Raw genomic sequence first — 16,678 nt, forward strand, 5'->3', positions numbered from 1 at the left:
TTACTTGATCTTTAAGTCCTGCAGTTTTTAGATTTGTGATAGAACAGCTAATTTGAACTTGGTCTCCTTTTGTCCGTTGGGAATGTGATGAAGAAATACGAGAAAAATTTGGAAATTAATATGGGGGTGAGGGGACCATATCTGGTAACGCGTTGAGGACAACACTTTTGTTCTTGCCTTTTCCTATCCGTCCCTTTATTTGAAAACATTTCACATAAATCCAAGCAGAGCAGAGCTTCTTTCTCAGTAGTTTATTCACCTGCACATAGGTATTCAGTATCCATTTCTTCATTGAACAGGGGTTTGAGATAATCCTAGTATTGTTGTCCAGTAACCGTGTAATCAAGCTGCTAACACTGCTAATCAGAGGTTATGGTTGTCTGGAAAGACTTGCTCCTGATGGTTCATTGTGTTCACACTGAGGATTATATAGCATCTTCGGGGCAGGAGGTTCATGCCTGTGTGCTTGAGGTTCAGTTTGAGAGCCCTGGCTGGCAGGCAGGCAGTATGTTGCCTATATTTTCTGTGCAATTATACATTGTGTATGTGCTCACTTGTGTCTGTGTGGCTGCGTGTGTGTGTGTGTGTGTGTGTGTGTGTGTGTGTGTGTGTGTGTGTGTGTGTGTGTGTGTGTGTGTGTGTGTGTGTGTGTGTGTGTGTGTGTGTGTGTGTGTGTGTGTGTGTGTGTGTGTGTGAGGTGCTTTGAGTGATGTATCCAAGTCCCGAATGCCCCGTTGCTCATTTGAGAAGTGCATTATTCTTGCTTGCTTATCACTGCATTCATAAAATTGCAGAGGGCATTCTCTAATTAGGTCCACAATACTTGATGGTCCACATGAAATAATCTATGGATATCCTATTGGTCCTATTTATCCTCATTTACTCATGCTCTTCGCCACACATATACATAATGTTTGCCGCACACTTAGCTGATACTGGTCATGATTATACCCAACAGTCATGCATTCCTCATGCGCAGGGCACATATAGCATGCATTGCACTCACTAATATTCTCTATACCATCAACCAGGCTCTACTTTGCAAAACAGGAAAATGCTGTTTTTATATTTGCAAGACATTTTAAAGGTATATTTATACCCACCAACACAGTTTTCCCCCCAATAGTGAACCAATAGTAGTACAATAAAAAAGCACATGGCTTCTGTTTGGCACTTAAAATTATATAATTTAGCATTTCCTATTCTCCCAATTAGCTCTCTGCTTCCGTCTGCTAGGTGGAGTTGAATGCTTTGCTTAGAGTAATAATTCAGATGACTCGATTTTAACAAGTTACACACCGTTTTTAACTGATCAACATCAAGAAATGTGTTAAAACAAAACACGTTGCTTCGAAGGCAGTATTTGTCTTATTTCTCCATACCTGAGTATCTGAATCGATATCGGTGCCTCAGAGGGACAAAAAGGATACTTAGACTAAGAATAAGGCACTATCGACTTGTTGACGTCTCACATTATGGCACCATTTTAACTCGTTAACAAGTAAACACTGACAGCACTCCTGAAAACACGAGTATAACGAACAAATATCCCTGATTGACAAACAGAATGACTCTACTGGGATCTTCTTTGCAATATAACACAATAATCACCTCCCGCAATTGTGGCTGTTGTTGTTTCATGACACATAAATTCAAACTGTGGTGTGTGCTGGGAGATCTTATGACAACAGCCCCTATATGTGTAATTAGGAAATTCGCATGAGGGCACTTGTCTCCGTCACAATTACACACAGAGTCAGTAATGTTTCCATCATTTCAAAAGACATTACACTGACTTGCATATTACTTCATTTGTTGAGAACTAACCCTAACCCTGAAATTACCCCATCCTCAAACCAAGTCTTTCCCCTAAAATTTAATGGTTTGTGTCGTAAGAACTTGCTTTTTGTCCCCGAAAGGAAGTCAAATTCCCACAATGTGTCTGTGTAAACAGATTTATGACCCCAAAAATATGAGTAAAACACACACACACACACACACACACACACACACACACACACACACACACACACACACACACACACACACACACACACACAACACACACACACACACACAGAAGGCCAAAAACTCTGAAAGCCAAAAAGGAGAACCATGAATGAGAAACCATAACCATAAGCGACAAATCAAAACTAGAAATGAGAAACCAAAACTGTAAGCAAAGGAAAAGAAAGAAAACTGTAAATGATACAGTTGCAAATGGGAGTGCTTATATGAAATCAGTTATTCTGGTTTTTTTTTATTTTCTTATTCTTTTACGTTTGTTTTTTTGCTTGCCTTTACATGATATTATCAGACTCGTTCGGAATGAATCTGAAATCTAAAGAAAAGATGTTTTCTTCTTACTTTGGACAAATAACATTCAGTTAATACAAGAGCAATTAACATTGTAATTAATGAACATGTAAAGGCAAACAAAAATGTTTTTTTAATAGAAAAAAATTCAGAATAATTCACATCATGAAAGCACCCTCGCTTGCACCTTTCTTTTCCTGAGTTTTGTTGCTTTGCTGATGGTTTCGGTTTCTCATTTATAGCTTTGATTTTTTGATTTTTTCTTTGGTTTATGGTTTTGATTTTCTCATTTATGTTTTTTTTTTCCTTTCAGACTTTTTTTTCAGACTTCCTTATCATGGTGACTCAAGAAACCATCATGGCGACTTACACCGACAAAGTGAGTAGTCCCCCAGTATTTCTCCTCTCCATTGTGTACTCAACCACGATGGTTTCCTTGAATCACTATGATAAGGACAATTTTTTAAAAAAAGACACACAAACTGGACCCAAAATGGGAAAATGCAACCACTTCGGATGTGTCGAGACAGATGTGTACTAATACTATAACGCACACACATACACACTCACCAACAAACAGCTGTTCTGTGGACCTCAGATTCCTTCTCAGTCAACCCTTTTATTTTTCTCCTTCCTTTTTCTTTGACATTACACCGAAGCAAGAACGTAATTGAAGGTTTTGTCACTTTCTCCAGGGATGTGGTGCCGCATGTCGCTTACACCTACCAGGTCCAAACAATCTCCAGAAAGAGTGAGAGCGAGCCCTCTCCGCCTCTGGTGCATGAAGTTGGGGCGCCCTACTGCGGGGATGGGCGCATTCAGAGGTAACAGGTTTACACAGGTCAACATTACGTTGCCTTGTCTGTGCTTTCTAAAGTATGCATTTTGCTATTTCAGCTCCAAAGGAGAGGAATGTGATGATATGAACTCCATAAATGGGGATGGTTGCTCCAGTCAATGTAAGAAAGAGGCCTTCTTCAACTGTGTCGGTAAGTCAAACAGATATAACTAAAACTTGGGCCTTGAATGAGTGCTGCAAGTTGATTCAGTATTTTATCATTTTTTTCAATTGTAGAGGAGAAACATAATCCAGATTCAAAACTGTTAAGATATCTGCTCGCTTATCAGCAACATTTTGAAAGTCTGGATTTCCAAGTACATGCGTCTTTGATGAAGTTACATTTTCCCACACTGGTGTCTGTATTATTTCCCACACAAAAAAAAGAAGACGCTGAATACTTTTCCGCAAGGCTCACTTTGTGAATGAACATATTTGACATCTGGGTGTGCTTCAAGTGCCTCAGTCCTCTCTCAAATGGATAGAATACCAGAATATATCATAATCACTTTGACCTCATGTTTAAAAAAAAATCTGGAAATCATTATTTTTAATGGGTGAGTGTAATCTTATTTTACATAGTTGAGTGAATGGCCTCTCCTACTGTACAATGTTTTATTTTATGAATAGATGAATGGTTTCCTGTCCAGTCTCCTGCTGGCTCACAATCATTTCTGCCCCCCCCCCCCCCCCCCCCCACCCTTCCTCCTTTATGATTGTGGTCTTTTTGTGCATGTACAGTACATGCATGCATGGACACACATGTGCGAGCCTCTGAGAAGTGGCCACTTAATCCCTCTCAGATTGCTGGATGACTGCATTGGCTCCGCTGTTTTTCCACCAACTGCAGTGTGTGTGTGTGTGTGTGTGTGTGTGTGTGTGTGTGTGTGTGTGTGTGTGTGTGTGTGTGTGTGTGTGTGTGTGTGTGTGTGTGTGTGTGTGTGTGTGTGTGTGTGTGTGTGACACTTTCATAGCTGAAGTTTTGCACAGAAGTGTGATGCTATATTGACGGGACCTTCTGTCCATCTGTCTGTACGTGTGAGAGACTGGCTGTTTGTCATTGTGTCGGACAACAAAAGTAAAAGTATACAACTGGTCCGGAGTGTTGCAATCCGGATGAGATTTAATTGGTCATTTAAAAGACTGATCCAATTTAAATCTGGAACTTAAAAAAATAATTAAGCTCATGTTCGCATGACCCTGATGATGTCTCAGAAGGGATTTAGGACATAAACAGGCCTTGTCTGCATATTCACACTATCGCGCAAGATTTTTTTGTCCATTTTAAATATTCTTCACTCTTTAACATGCCGTCACATATGCGTTGGAGTAGTGTATCCAAATCAAAACACAGCAAGGGAGGCTTATCAGTTTCTCTACATTTGTTTTCCATTGCTTCCTGTCTTTGTTCATCTCGTCAATCTCTTTTTTCCTCGCATTGCAGGTCTTTCTTCTTCTTGCTCATGCACTCAATCACCTTCCCCACTTTTCATTATCTGTTTATTCTATCCCCGTGTGAAGTCAAACACTGCACCAATACACGTCTTGCCTTTTTTTTTTTTTTTCCATACCTTTTTCTCATCTTCTTACTTTAGCTCACATTCTACCTTTTATTTTCTGCACTTTTAACAGACCACTGTTTGAACTTCCTTGTGTCTCGGGCTCACTCCTTCCTTTCGTCCAAGCCTCTGTTCCTGCTGAGTGAGTGGCGGGAGCCTATTCTATATGCCCCCTCAGTAGCCCCTCGTTTTACCATTGCCAGAGCACAGAACTGACTTGAGCTTTTTGGCCGTGCTGGGGATGGCTGGAATTTCGAGGAGGAGGCCCCGGCCAACTTGGCACAGAATGCCGCCTTTCCCCCTAACTGGAACCCCACCGGCTGACGCTGCTTTAGCTGAGAGCTGAGACCAATGAGGCCCAGGCAGCCTCTCTGCTCTGCTCCCCTCTCCTCCCGTCCATAAGCTTTCAGTTCCAGACCTTAACTCCGGGTGGGATGTCTGGAAAAAATGCTGCTGTATCTTTCTTTACCCCTTGACTTGTCTGCACCCCCACCATGTCCTCCTCCTCCTCCTCCTCCTCCTCCTCTTATTTTATTGTGCTTTCCCTTTCACTTTTCTTTTTGTTCTTTTCTTCTTAACATTAACATATTGTCATGTCCATTTTTATATCCTAATACACGGAAAAAGCTTTCCTCTTTATTTCACTTTTCATCCCTCGGGTGCCTTCCCTGCTTTTATTTAGTTGTCTCCCAGTTCACCTTCCAAAATTGTAAAAAATAAGGTTAGAAATTGTATCCCTGAAGATAGCCACTAAAAAACAGGAATTAGTAGTAAAAATTGATGTGTGTGAAAACTTATCTTTATTGCTGCATAAGAATATTGCAAAACAAGAAAGCGGACACACCGAATCTCAACTTTTCTTTGCTCTTTAAAAAAGTTATTATATAACAAGAGACAACTTATTGGAAGATACACCTTTTTCTGTTGTGTCCTTAACCACAGAGGAGCCTAGCATGTGCTACTACTACGACGGCGATGGGGTGTGTGAGGACTTTGAGCGGGAGACGGGTGTAAGAGACTGTGGTCTTTACACCCCGAGTGGTTTCCTGGACCAATGGGCTTCCAGTGTGGACGTCTCTCATGAAGAAAAGCCCTACTGCTCGGGTGAAGTGGCTGCTGGATATCCTGCTGTCACTAAGGTAAGATCCATTTTGCTTTCCCTTTTTTTGAAAGGGCATAATAGTTTTTAATGTAATAGTTTCAGATCCGAAAGCTACCAAGCAGTCACCAACTTCTACTGTCAGAAAATTGAACATCTTATCAAAGAACCACAAATATTTGTTGCTTTTTTTCATCATTATGAAATGAAATAGCCTTTGTTTGCTTGTCCACCAGTTCAGTGAGATTGGTACCTTTAATACAAAGTGGCAGAGTACAGGTGCAGGGGTTTGTTTCGCTCTCATTAAAATAATGCTTATTGAAGACAGTAGAGGAAGCCATTGATTGAAGCTAATCCTGGTGGATACATTGATCTGTTAGTGTTGAAACGCAGAAAGAGGCTGACTACCCAAAACACTAAGGTGAGAGATACATCCACATACACATGCATGCACCAGCACACACACAGTCATGTTTGAATCACTACAGAGGACATGTTATTGACGTACCTTTCTTTGAGGAGATGTAACCTTACCCTAGCCTTAACCCCTATTCATGTAAGGATCAACACTTTGGAGGCATAGAGCCTGACAGATTGTTTTCTCATTTATTTTTTAATGTAGTGTTTCATCTTGCATCATCACATCTGGATCGAACATTGAACATTTCTTCTCCTGAAAGTGTTAATGCCTCCATACTGATAACTACTTGTTTTGCTTGGCTTTGCATTTATCGCCACTGTCTGAGTATAGATCTCTGCTGAAGCAGCAGTCACTCATACAGGTTAACAGTTACCTGCATCTTAGATCATGTCACTCCTGTTCCGTTTTTTTTTTTGAGACATACATCAAGTAGGTAATGGTGGCTTCAGTTTATTGTCTCAGCATTCATTGCATTCAACATACAAAAAAAACCCTTTTTCTATGGGTCTATTGTGACGCCTAACTCTAACTTTTATTCTAAACTTACCCTGAGCTTTAAGCAACTTCATTTTAAAATTGAATGATTTACATTGTGGGAGCATTTTGTCTTTGTGCTGCATCTAGATTTGTGTCCCCACAACATGAGTAACACACGTGCACACACAAACATGCAAACATGCATGTTCGCACACGTACACAGTCAAAAGCTTTGGGCACATAGAAGTGCATTAGCCTCAATCCCATTTAATCTCCTCTCCTTAATATGGATGGTGAAAGCTAAGGCATGTTGTTGACGTATACTATCTCTTTAAAAGCCTATATTTATTATTTCTGTTCATTATCATCTAGTTTCTTACTTTGGCTTTCAAGATTATTATTATTATTTTTTTTAATCATTCAAGCCACATGTAACTACACTGCCACGTCTTACTCCGGCGGGTTTTCCCTTGAAACATTAGATTTAGTAATATTAATTAAACCCTACTATATATGGGCCTTTCAAAGTATAAGAGCTGCCAGCTCTGTACTGACCTTGCTCTTTTTTTTTTCTGAGGTGTGTTCTGGTGTAATTGGAGGTAAGTTTTGTTGGTGGAGCTCGTTCTGACTGCTGATGAGGCGTTTTAGAAGGTCCTTGAACTAGTTGTTCTTAAACACTGTGGTCAGGTGTCTCGCTCACACAAGGGTAGAAAATAAACGGACACCATTTCATGCATGTGATATTTATATGGCACCACTTCTGTTTGAGTAAAAAAGGGAGCGCAATCCAACCAACAACGCTGCAGATGTTTTCTTTTCTCCGGGGATTGAGACACTAGTGGAACATGTCCATATAACCATAGAGAATGGATTTCTCTTGCGAAGGACACATTGTTCATACAAAGAAGACTTTAACTTTGAAGAACACACTGTTCCCTCAGGGTCATGTGTGATGAGATCACCTTGTTCCAAGGCCACTAAAACACAAGTGCACGTGTGGAGGATATCCAAACACAGGTTAACAAAACACTGTGGTCTTGTCACTTTCCCTCTCCACCACTTCATCGCTCTGTTACAACCTCACACAAAGTTGAGAAGGTCTTAAGTGCATCGTAGCCTCCAAGAATCAGTTTTAACTTTATACATTGTAATGATTACTGACACGTATTCTTCTACTCTTTGATAGCTGCGTAAAATGTTGAATTTTAATTCATTCAGCATGGTATTGCAGCTTTGAAAGGTACACACTCCAAAAAAAAAAAAGGAAGGGAATCTTATATACAAATACACTCGAAGTTGAAGGCGTACGGTTTAAAAAGCGCGTTTGCTTATGGAAGTGCCATGGAAAACAATGATAACATAATTTTTGCCTAGAATAACTGAACTGTGATTCACTTTAGTGGTATTCTCCAAAGCAGTTCTGCAATTGCACGCATGTGGCTATGGCGACTGTCCTGGAGGCTCAGGCCACAGATGAAGCATGAAAGGGCTGATTGTGGAGATGAAGAGCAGACAGTACATTTGCCTTTGTTTGCCAATCCAGTTCAAGTGTAACCACTTCAGGACATCACATGAAAAAATAAAAAAATAAAAAAATAACACTACAGAGGCTGTTCAGTACCCAAACAACACTTTAGGAGACGTTTACCTATTCTGAAGGAACTTGCAGTGATGTCCAACCATGTGGTATTCTAATGGCTGTTTTCACTGACGATTGCCCTTGATGCCAACCAGGACTGTGCTGGAGAGTGCCCACTGCAGAGTCAATCTCTGGACATCTGGATCTTATTCCCAAAGTAGATTTCTTCGTCTTAGTTTTCTCAGTTGTAGGATGTGTTTGCAATTTTCCTGGGTGACTTTGAATATCTGTTGATAGAAAGAGATTTAAAAGTCCTTTTGGCATTGACTGCGATATCACCCAAGAAATCAAAAAATCACCTCTCAGCAGCATAGTTACTTATGATGCCACGCCGTTGAACTATGACCTTTGTGGAAATTTTGATGTGCTTTTTCAAAGCAAAGTCTGCCAAAAACACAGTGGCTCTGCTGATACAGGCTCACTTATTGCCCTTGACATGGAGTTAGAAAGCTGTTGAGGTAGCAGTGCCAATTGCTTGGCAACGTTGAGGTGACTCTCATCAATATTAAAATGGTGAAGTTTGAAAAATGATGGATACTGCTGTGGTGCAAAGCTTTTTTATGTACTCAAGGAAGACGAGACTGAATACATTACCTCTTATGCACTTGAAAGATGATTGTGAACTGAAACCATGAGGCCATTTTGTTGTGGCTTGTCCCCCCCCCAGTAACAGCATTTTGACCTGCCTAGTAATGTTTTTTTTGTTGTAGTTGTTATATTTTTCATTATTTTGTCAAGTTCAGACTTATTGGCTGTTACCTTCCAATATGTTTGATCCAATTTCATGGTATCATATTACCAGGGGTGCAATCGTTAGGCATGCACTACGTCGTCCTACGTGGAAAGTATTAATTTGATGAAGTGGCCATAATAGATGTATGGGTGTATATAGCTCATGCCAAGCAGGAACATGGATAAAGGAGACCATCGCACACTATTCGCAGGGAGCGAAGCAGCAGCCAGGTCATAGTTGGCTGAATTTTAGGGATTGCTTTTTAATAGATGTATGGACATCATAAAACCCAAGCAGGAGATTGTTTACACTGTGTCCGGAAACGGAGACTTTACATAGGAGTTTCCTGGCCTGATTGAGCTGTGGGCTGACCGCAGCACATCGCTCAGAACATCAAAAAGGGGCTGTGAATCTTTTTCAGGAGACAAATTTGGACAACCGGAACACAAAGGGGGGGGGGGGGGGGGGGGGGGGCCATCAAACATCATCTCCTGGTTCCCGTCTGAGTCGCTCATTGAAAATGTTGTACGTATCCTTGCACATAACATTTTGTGCTTGTATTAGCTCATCGCTTCATCCAATCACTCCATGGTAAAGTTTTACTATCAACACAGAGAAGGAACACCTTTGTAAGAACTTATATATTCTAGTAGAATAATTGATTATTTTACCAAATTGTAAAACTTTTAACAGTAAACTTAGGAATTGATCGACTTGCTTTATTTTGACTTTATTGTTATAGAATTATCAAACAAATGGTAACAGAGTGGGGAAATAAGGTTTAACCTAATCGCATAGCTATAATGCAAGCTGCAACTGCGAGGTGTGATCAGCTTTGTATTGTATGTATTTTTAAAGGGAGTTCTTCTCAGTGTGTCAGGTCCTTAAAAAATCAACTGTACGAATTAAACTGTGCGAGCTGTTTTTGTTTGTTCTTTAATCAGAAATCAGCAGCACATTACACCACCTTGTTGAGGCTAATTTTAGCATTTGTGTTCAATCTAATCACGTTTCCATATTCATGGTTCACAGCCCCTTACTAGAGTTGAGAGAGAGATGAACTTCCTGATAAGGAGCAATGCTGGAGTTGAACTAGCTTTGTGAGCATTTCATTTTTCTGTACTGAATGAGTGTGTCGTTGGATGGTGGAGTTGATGGAATCATTTCCTTCTGATCTAGTAAACAATTCCTGTATTGGCTATGTGTATCATTTCTGTTTGATGTCTGAAGACATTGTTGATTCTCTCCAAGTGTATGCGTGACAGTGTGTGTGTGTGTGTGTGTGTGTGTGTGTGTGTGTGTGTGTGTGTGTGTGTGTGTGTGTGTGTGTGTGTGTGTGTGTGTGTGTGTGTGTGTGTGTGTGTGTGTGTGTGTGTGTGTGTGTGTGTGTGTGTGTGTAAGAGTAACGAGAGAGAGCGAGAGAGAGAGTCTGAGAGACTGAGAGAGACGGGTAGCAGTGATATGGATCTTTACGGATGCAAGAAAACAACAACAGCACGAGAAGGCACTTGAAGAGAGTAACAAGGATCATGTATCTACACGAAATCTCAAGTGCTATGCGGTTGTGTGTGAAAAGGAGAAAGTGCGTGCTTGCACAAGGAATATATAGTTCTACTACAAACCACACGCAACAAAGATCCAAACGATTATTGAACCATGTACTTTAAATGTCATTCTGAATGATAATCGCAGCAACCAGCATTTGTGCATCAGGGTTGATGTTTCTTTGAGGGGTTTTTTCTGTTATCTTCTGCATCTTCACACACCAGGGTGAAGCCAAGTAGAAGGATGGGGAATGCTCCCACATTTAAACTGAATGAGGGTTCAGCAACATAAGAATAAATGGTGCATAGAGCCATAAATGCGTACTGCCCATTTATCAAGAATAGTTTAGTAGTCTCCCGTCGGACTTGCGAATGTGTGTGACACATTCATGAACGCTGCATCCTAGCACTGCCATGTGAAGTCATCTACTACTTTGGAAACTAGGATTTATATTGCATAGACAGTGTAGCAACATCACCGAACTGAAGGAGAAGAATTAACATGCAGATTTGGGAAGTTGGGGTTTGTGAATGAAACAGAATACCGGTGTAAAACCGGCAAAGTAAGCAAAAAAGGGGAAATCATATATAAAGATAATGACCTCGCAACATATCAAATATTGAAAAAAAAGAAGTAGAAACACCAATGACACATGACAGAAGAATGGATATATGGTGGGGTTGTAAAGGTTGTTACTGGAGGTAAAACAATCAGGAAGTTGGTTTGACTGACAGTCTGACTAAATGTAAAAGAAAATACATCCCTAAGTAAAAACCATTGTAAAAGCAGAAAATGGTCCAAAGCCACTCTTACTGGCCATTCCTACATTTGAATGTCCTCAAATGAACAGTTTGATCCAAACAAAATAACATATGGACACCAGAGAATGTATTAAGTTAATAAAGTCGAGACACGTTAATAATTACAAAAACTGCCAATGTGACATTCCTGCTGGGTTTACTAGATGTGTGTTGTTGTTTTTTTATTGTTTCAACTCCCCATTTCACTGTACGACCCGCTGCAAGCTATTGTAGTAGATAAGATGACGTAAGCGCATTTAAAAGATCCACCCAGCTTTCCTGATCAAACTCACACACAGGTACGCAGCCAGACAGAGACACATGAGCAAACATGCACAGACAGACTCACAGTGCCAACACCATACAGGATTATAGGGCAGGTCCATAGGGGACTGAAATGTACTACCGTTGTCTTTGTGGAGCAGAACATAATGTTCCCCCTACCACACTGTGGAATATGGTGAGCCAGCTCAACATGCTTGAGGGGAATTCAAGTGGAGAACTGGCCCTAGCAACTAACCTTTGAGTGTGAGGTGTGAGTGTGTGTGCATGCACATTTCCCCATATGTGCACTTATAGGTGTGTGTCTGCTTGTGTGTGCAGCATCCTTGCCGTCACACACGTGTGTTTGTCTGGACTGTGCATGTACGTTCAAACTCAGAGATCAAACGGCAAGCCAGGTGATTTCTCCAGAGAGGACCGCTGCCCAGGCAATCTCTGACGCAACCCATGGGCACCCCTGGAGAACACTAACCTTAATTATACATAAGCAACAGAAGGGATAACAGTTTAGTCTTCTCATGCTTCAAGAAATCGCCTGTAAGTTCACCCATCTTGAGATGAAAAACAAACATATATGCTGCGAGGTCTGGAATAAATAACTGCTACCACATTCATCTTTAGGTAAATAACGCTTCAGAGGAAATCGGGGAGGGCGAGGGGAAGCACTGCAAAAGAAATGATGCTGGTTAGTGAAACACGGAAACAAGGAAGCAACAACTGGCCCAGATCTGTCCCAGGTCCCAAAATAAAGCAGGCAGTGCATGTTTGTGTACTTAACTGGAAGACGCATGCATACTGTATACAAGATATTGCATTGCCTGTACGCACATTTACACGCACTTTAATCTCCATACATACGCTGATACACAAGCAAACTTACAAATCCGTTTGACATTGTTGCATAAACTGACACACACATCCTGCTTTCATGCCTTCAAGGTTACTTTATTATACTTCCGAGGACATTACATTGACTTACATATATTTTATGCAGCTGTAACGATGACATGCATAATCATAACACCACCCTAAAATGTGAATCATATTAAAACGTTTGTCTCTGTTGAGTCCCCAGTGGTAAGTGGGCAATCAAGTTGTTTTGCTGGAACAAGAAAATGCACATGTTTTTCTGCATTCTGGGGATATTGCATTGAGTCACATTTATTTACTCCTAATTCAGCCATAACTCACTAACCGTAAACTTTAACCTCGCCCTCTCGCTTTCTCTTGCCCTCTCTCTTACACACACACACACACACACACACACACACACACACACACACACACACACACACACACACACACACACACACACACACACACACACACACACACACACACACACACACACACGCCACAAAAAGAGCCACTCATACAGTAGCTGAGCTGTTGCTTTCAGCAGTGCAGTAAGGCCAGCTTCTCTGGCTCTGTCTCTCTCACCAACATTCCCCATAAACCGCACAGTCTTCGTCAGGCAGGATGCCAGTGACATAAGCGTGTGGTAACATTAAAAAGAAACTTCTGGGATGCTGTTTCTTTTTCTCTTTTACTTTTCCCCTCTCAGGTATTATTGTGGCTCTGCCATGTGGAAACCTCATTGAAGCGTTTTCTTTTTTCTTTTTTTTTTTGTGGCACTGATGACCCCCACCCTATAACATTTTCAAGCTGTTAATATGCAGGGTTTTGGCACAGTTTTATTGAGCATTGGGGGCCATTGACTGAAGGACATTTATATTCTCCACAGAACCATCTGTTTTTAACTTGCTGGCATTGTACGCTCACCAATCCCTATACATTAGATTGTGGTCTGTGTTCCTTACCACCCAGTCACTACTCATGTCTGTTCTGATGAGACTGGGATAGGCAAACTGCATAATTGCGCCCACTCACTAACTTTTACAGCCCTCTTCTCAGTAGGCCATACAAGTCGCCCATCATTAGCTTCGGACCAATGGGAGGGTGAGCTTCAGTAGGTATGGGTGGGTCTGGGTGACAGGACATTACCTCACACACCAGGCGCTCACCAGCATTCCAGTAAACCATGGGATGGTGCTTGGAAACTCATACTAGTTTCTCTCTGTTTCTCTTTCTCTCGTCTTGCCACAAATGCCTCACAGATGCTTACTACTGCTTCAAATGCTCAGACTTCAACTCTGTATATGCCTCCAACGACAGGCGACGCATCAAAGAAGGCGATTATTGCATCTATTGAAATAGGTTAAATACTCCATGCTTACAAAAAATGTCTTCTTGTTGTGTGTGTGTCCAACGTTTCCAAACGTTTAGTATAAAACAGTGGGCCACTGGAGGTAGGACAAACTCTAAATCAAACAATAAACACTGACATGTGGGTATTTTTGTTTTCACATGTGCCAAAGCTGAAAGTGACTCAGTGACATTGAGGTTAGAAAAATGGATTGACTTTTCAGTTGCATGTTGTGTTTACTGTTAAAGTTACAACCCGGAGTCAACAACAAAAAAAAGAGTTCTCACCTTAGTAAATCCACTTTCAACATTTATTTTTTTGCATATTTTAACATGAGCCACATATACAGCCTCATTGGCACTGCAATTATACAATAAACTTCTGCATGAAAAGGCTAACAAGGATGAGTTCTCTGTCAGGAGAGTTAGGAGGGGTTTGTGGTCTAAGGATCCCACCATCTGCTGAACTATTTTTAAATATGTATTTTAAAAAACAAAACAAATAAATCGTTGCTTTTGTCTCAAAACATGCATTGTCGCTATAGACTTTGGTGACCTGAGTTGAGGAAGGATGGATAGATCTAAAGGCCTTAAAGAGTACTGTAAGACATGTGCTTGTACTGCGTTGATACTCTGAAAGTGGAAGACCTAAAGGCCTGTATATAACCTACACTTTATTTTTGCACTTTTGACGAGTGATAGGACAGACACATATGTACTGAAAATAAGACTTGTTTGGGAAATAACTTGATTAGTTAGTCAACAAATAACTGCAAACAATAATTGGCAATGAGAGAACATATCATTACTGGAAATTACAATCACTCAACGTGAAAGAAAACCATTTCTTCCTTGCCTCTTTGAGTTGTGGTCTACTCACAAATAGAAGGAAATGAGTGCAGTGTCTGACAAAAGTCATGAATGGGCTCAGACTAATACCCTGGCCCAACCTCCTTCCTCAAGCTCCTGGGCCATTTTCTAGTATGTGGAAGATATAGAGAAGACCTTTTCTGGACCCCTAAAATGTCTGATATTACTCTGTCAAGAACACATGGCCCGTGTTTGTGGCAGTGTCAGTGAGGTTTATTGATTTGCATCCAAGTTGGGACATTTTGAAAATCTGGAGGCTTTCACGTCACTATCTCAGCCAAGGTGGGGAGTAGCATGTGTACAGCATGTGTAAGTGTGTGTTTGAGTTGTTGTACATATTTGACCATGGATAAGTGCTCCGTGCAGGCATCCTCGCATAGAGGTGATCTAACTTCCCCTATCACCAAAGGGAGAGACTGTTGAGTTACATTATGCTATTAGAGCCATTATTATTGTCATTATTCCGCCTTTGCTAAGAGCTTCCCTCTTTGTGTCTCTCTTTACAAGTTTAGCATTACGCTCTTAGTGAATGTTTTTACAGTTGGGTCATATTTCTAAGGTAATGAATCTGATGGTTGCACTTTCCCTCCTTTTCCTCACCTTTATCTCTGTTGGTTTCCCACAACTTAAGACACTTAGCTCCCCTTTTATCTGAAGTGGTGATTTACAAACACCAGTTTGTGTCTACAGACTTGGGTCGGCTGTTTTCTGCCAGTCTGACGAGCCAGCTGGTAAATATTAAGACCATGTGTGTAACTACGTGTGTGTGAATTGTGGAGTTAAGGAGCTGAACTCATCTTTAGTGTGGCTGTGATTGTTTTTCAAGGAAAGTGAGAATTTGTTTGGTTCCAGAGACACGGCTCAGTATTTCCCTTATGTACCTGGAATAGTAGCTTCCACGTATACACAATAGATCTCCTGTGGTGGATGCATTTTGAAGCGAAAATGATCCAAACCAGAGTATGAAGTGTTCTTAATTAACATGTTTGGCAGTTCACAAGAGTGTTGACGCTGAACACATGAGTAAAATGTTTGCAGACAATTTATTTATTTTCCACCAACATTTCCGATCCTGCATGGCAATTTCCACTTGCTGTGACAACAGTATTCTTCGACTGTTTTTGTGGTTGTCTTTAGGCAGTGCATGGCAGCACATGGATAAGTTTAGGGAAAACTGTGGTCTGTGCTAATACAGAAAAGGTCCACAGTGACTTGAGACACAACATGTTTATTAACATTTAACCAAAACCACAATCTTCCCCTGACCTTAACCAAAGTGTCTCTGTTGCATCAACCAAACTGCGGATGGGAGTCGTGATGTGAACTCCTGGCCGTGCTCGGCTGTCACACTCATGTGGTTTGTGTGTGCTACACACCCACCACCGAGCCTCTCGAGTTCATGAATGTAGTGTTTCATTCGGTCGAAATAATTGTTGCAACTGTTTCTTTTGTCGTGAAAATGAGTGAGAGTTAGAAATGCTTCCACAAAAACTGATCAAAAACAACAGGCCTTGGGAAGACCAAATTCTTCAACTATCTTTGATTTACAGTCCCTGCTGAAATATTGACATTGTATGAATCAGTTTTGTAGGTCTGCTGACAGGTGGAACAGACAAACAAGAACAGGTTTGTGTTTGATATACACTTGCTGTTGCTTTGCCTATTCGCCGTGTCTTAAAGTTTGAATGAGTGGTGATTTAATGTGCACCCTTTATTTTTTAGGGGATTGCTTCTGAGTGTTGTTTATGACCTCCTCCTGGCTTTGCTCTGTGAAGTGATGCATTGCAACTGAAATTCATAGGAAACACATACAATTGATGCAGTATCAATTTTCATGATTGTATTGGTGTTAAATCATGCATGGATGTACATGCTCATGCAAATGCTAGTTGTC

At 40.9% G+C, this 16,678-nt stretch overlaps 1 protein-coding gene across 1 annotated transcript in view; it reads left to right on the forward strand.

Moving 5' to 3' along the window:
* The window catches only part of LOC308118078 (pappalysin-1-like), a gene marked incomplete at its 5' end in the record, with an annotated part of 92,081 nt that overhangs the window by 31,936 nt on the left and 43,467 nt on the right, over positions 1-16,678 (forward strand). Inside the window, 3 exons of the mRNA XM_080477308.1 lie at positions 3,012-3,140; positions 3,214-3,305; positions 5,656-5,852. Coding sequence (XP_080333434.1) covers positions 3,012-3,140; positions 3,214-3,305; positions 5,656-5,852 — 418 coding nt within the window. The remainder of the gene's footprint in view (positions 1-3,011; positions 3,141-3,213; positions 3,306-5,655; positions 5,853-16,678) is intronic.

Source organism: Lipophrys pholis, assembly GCF_963383615.2.
Source record: "Lipophrys pholis genome assembly, chromosome: 12".
Lineage (NCBI taxonomy): Eukaryota > Metazoa > Chordata > Actinopteri > Blenniiformes > Blenniidae > Lipophrys > Lipophrys pholis.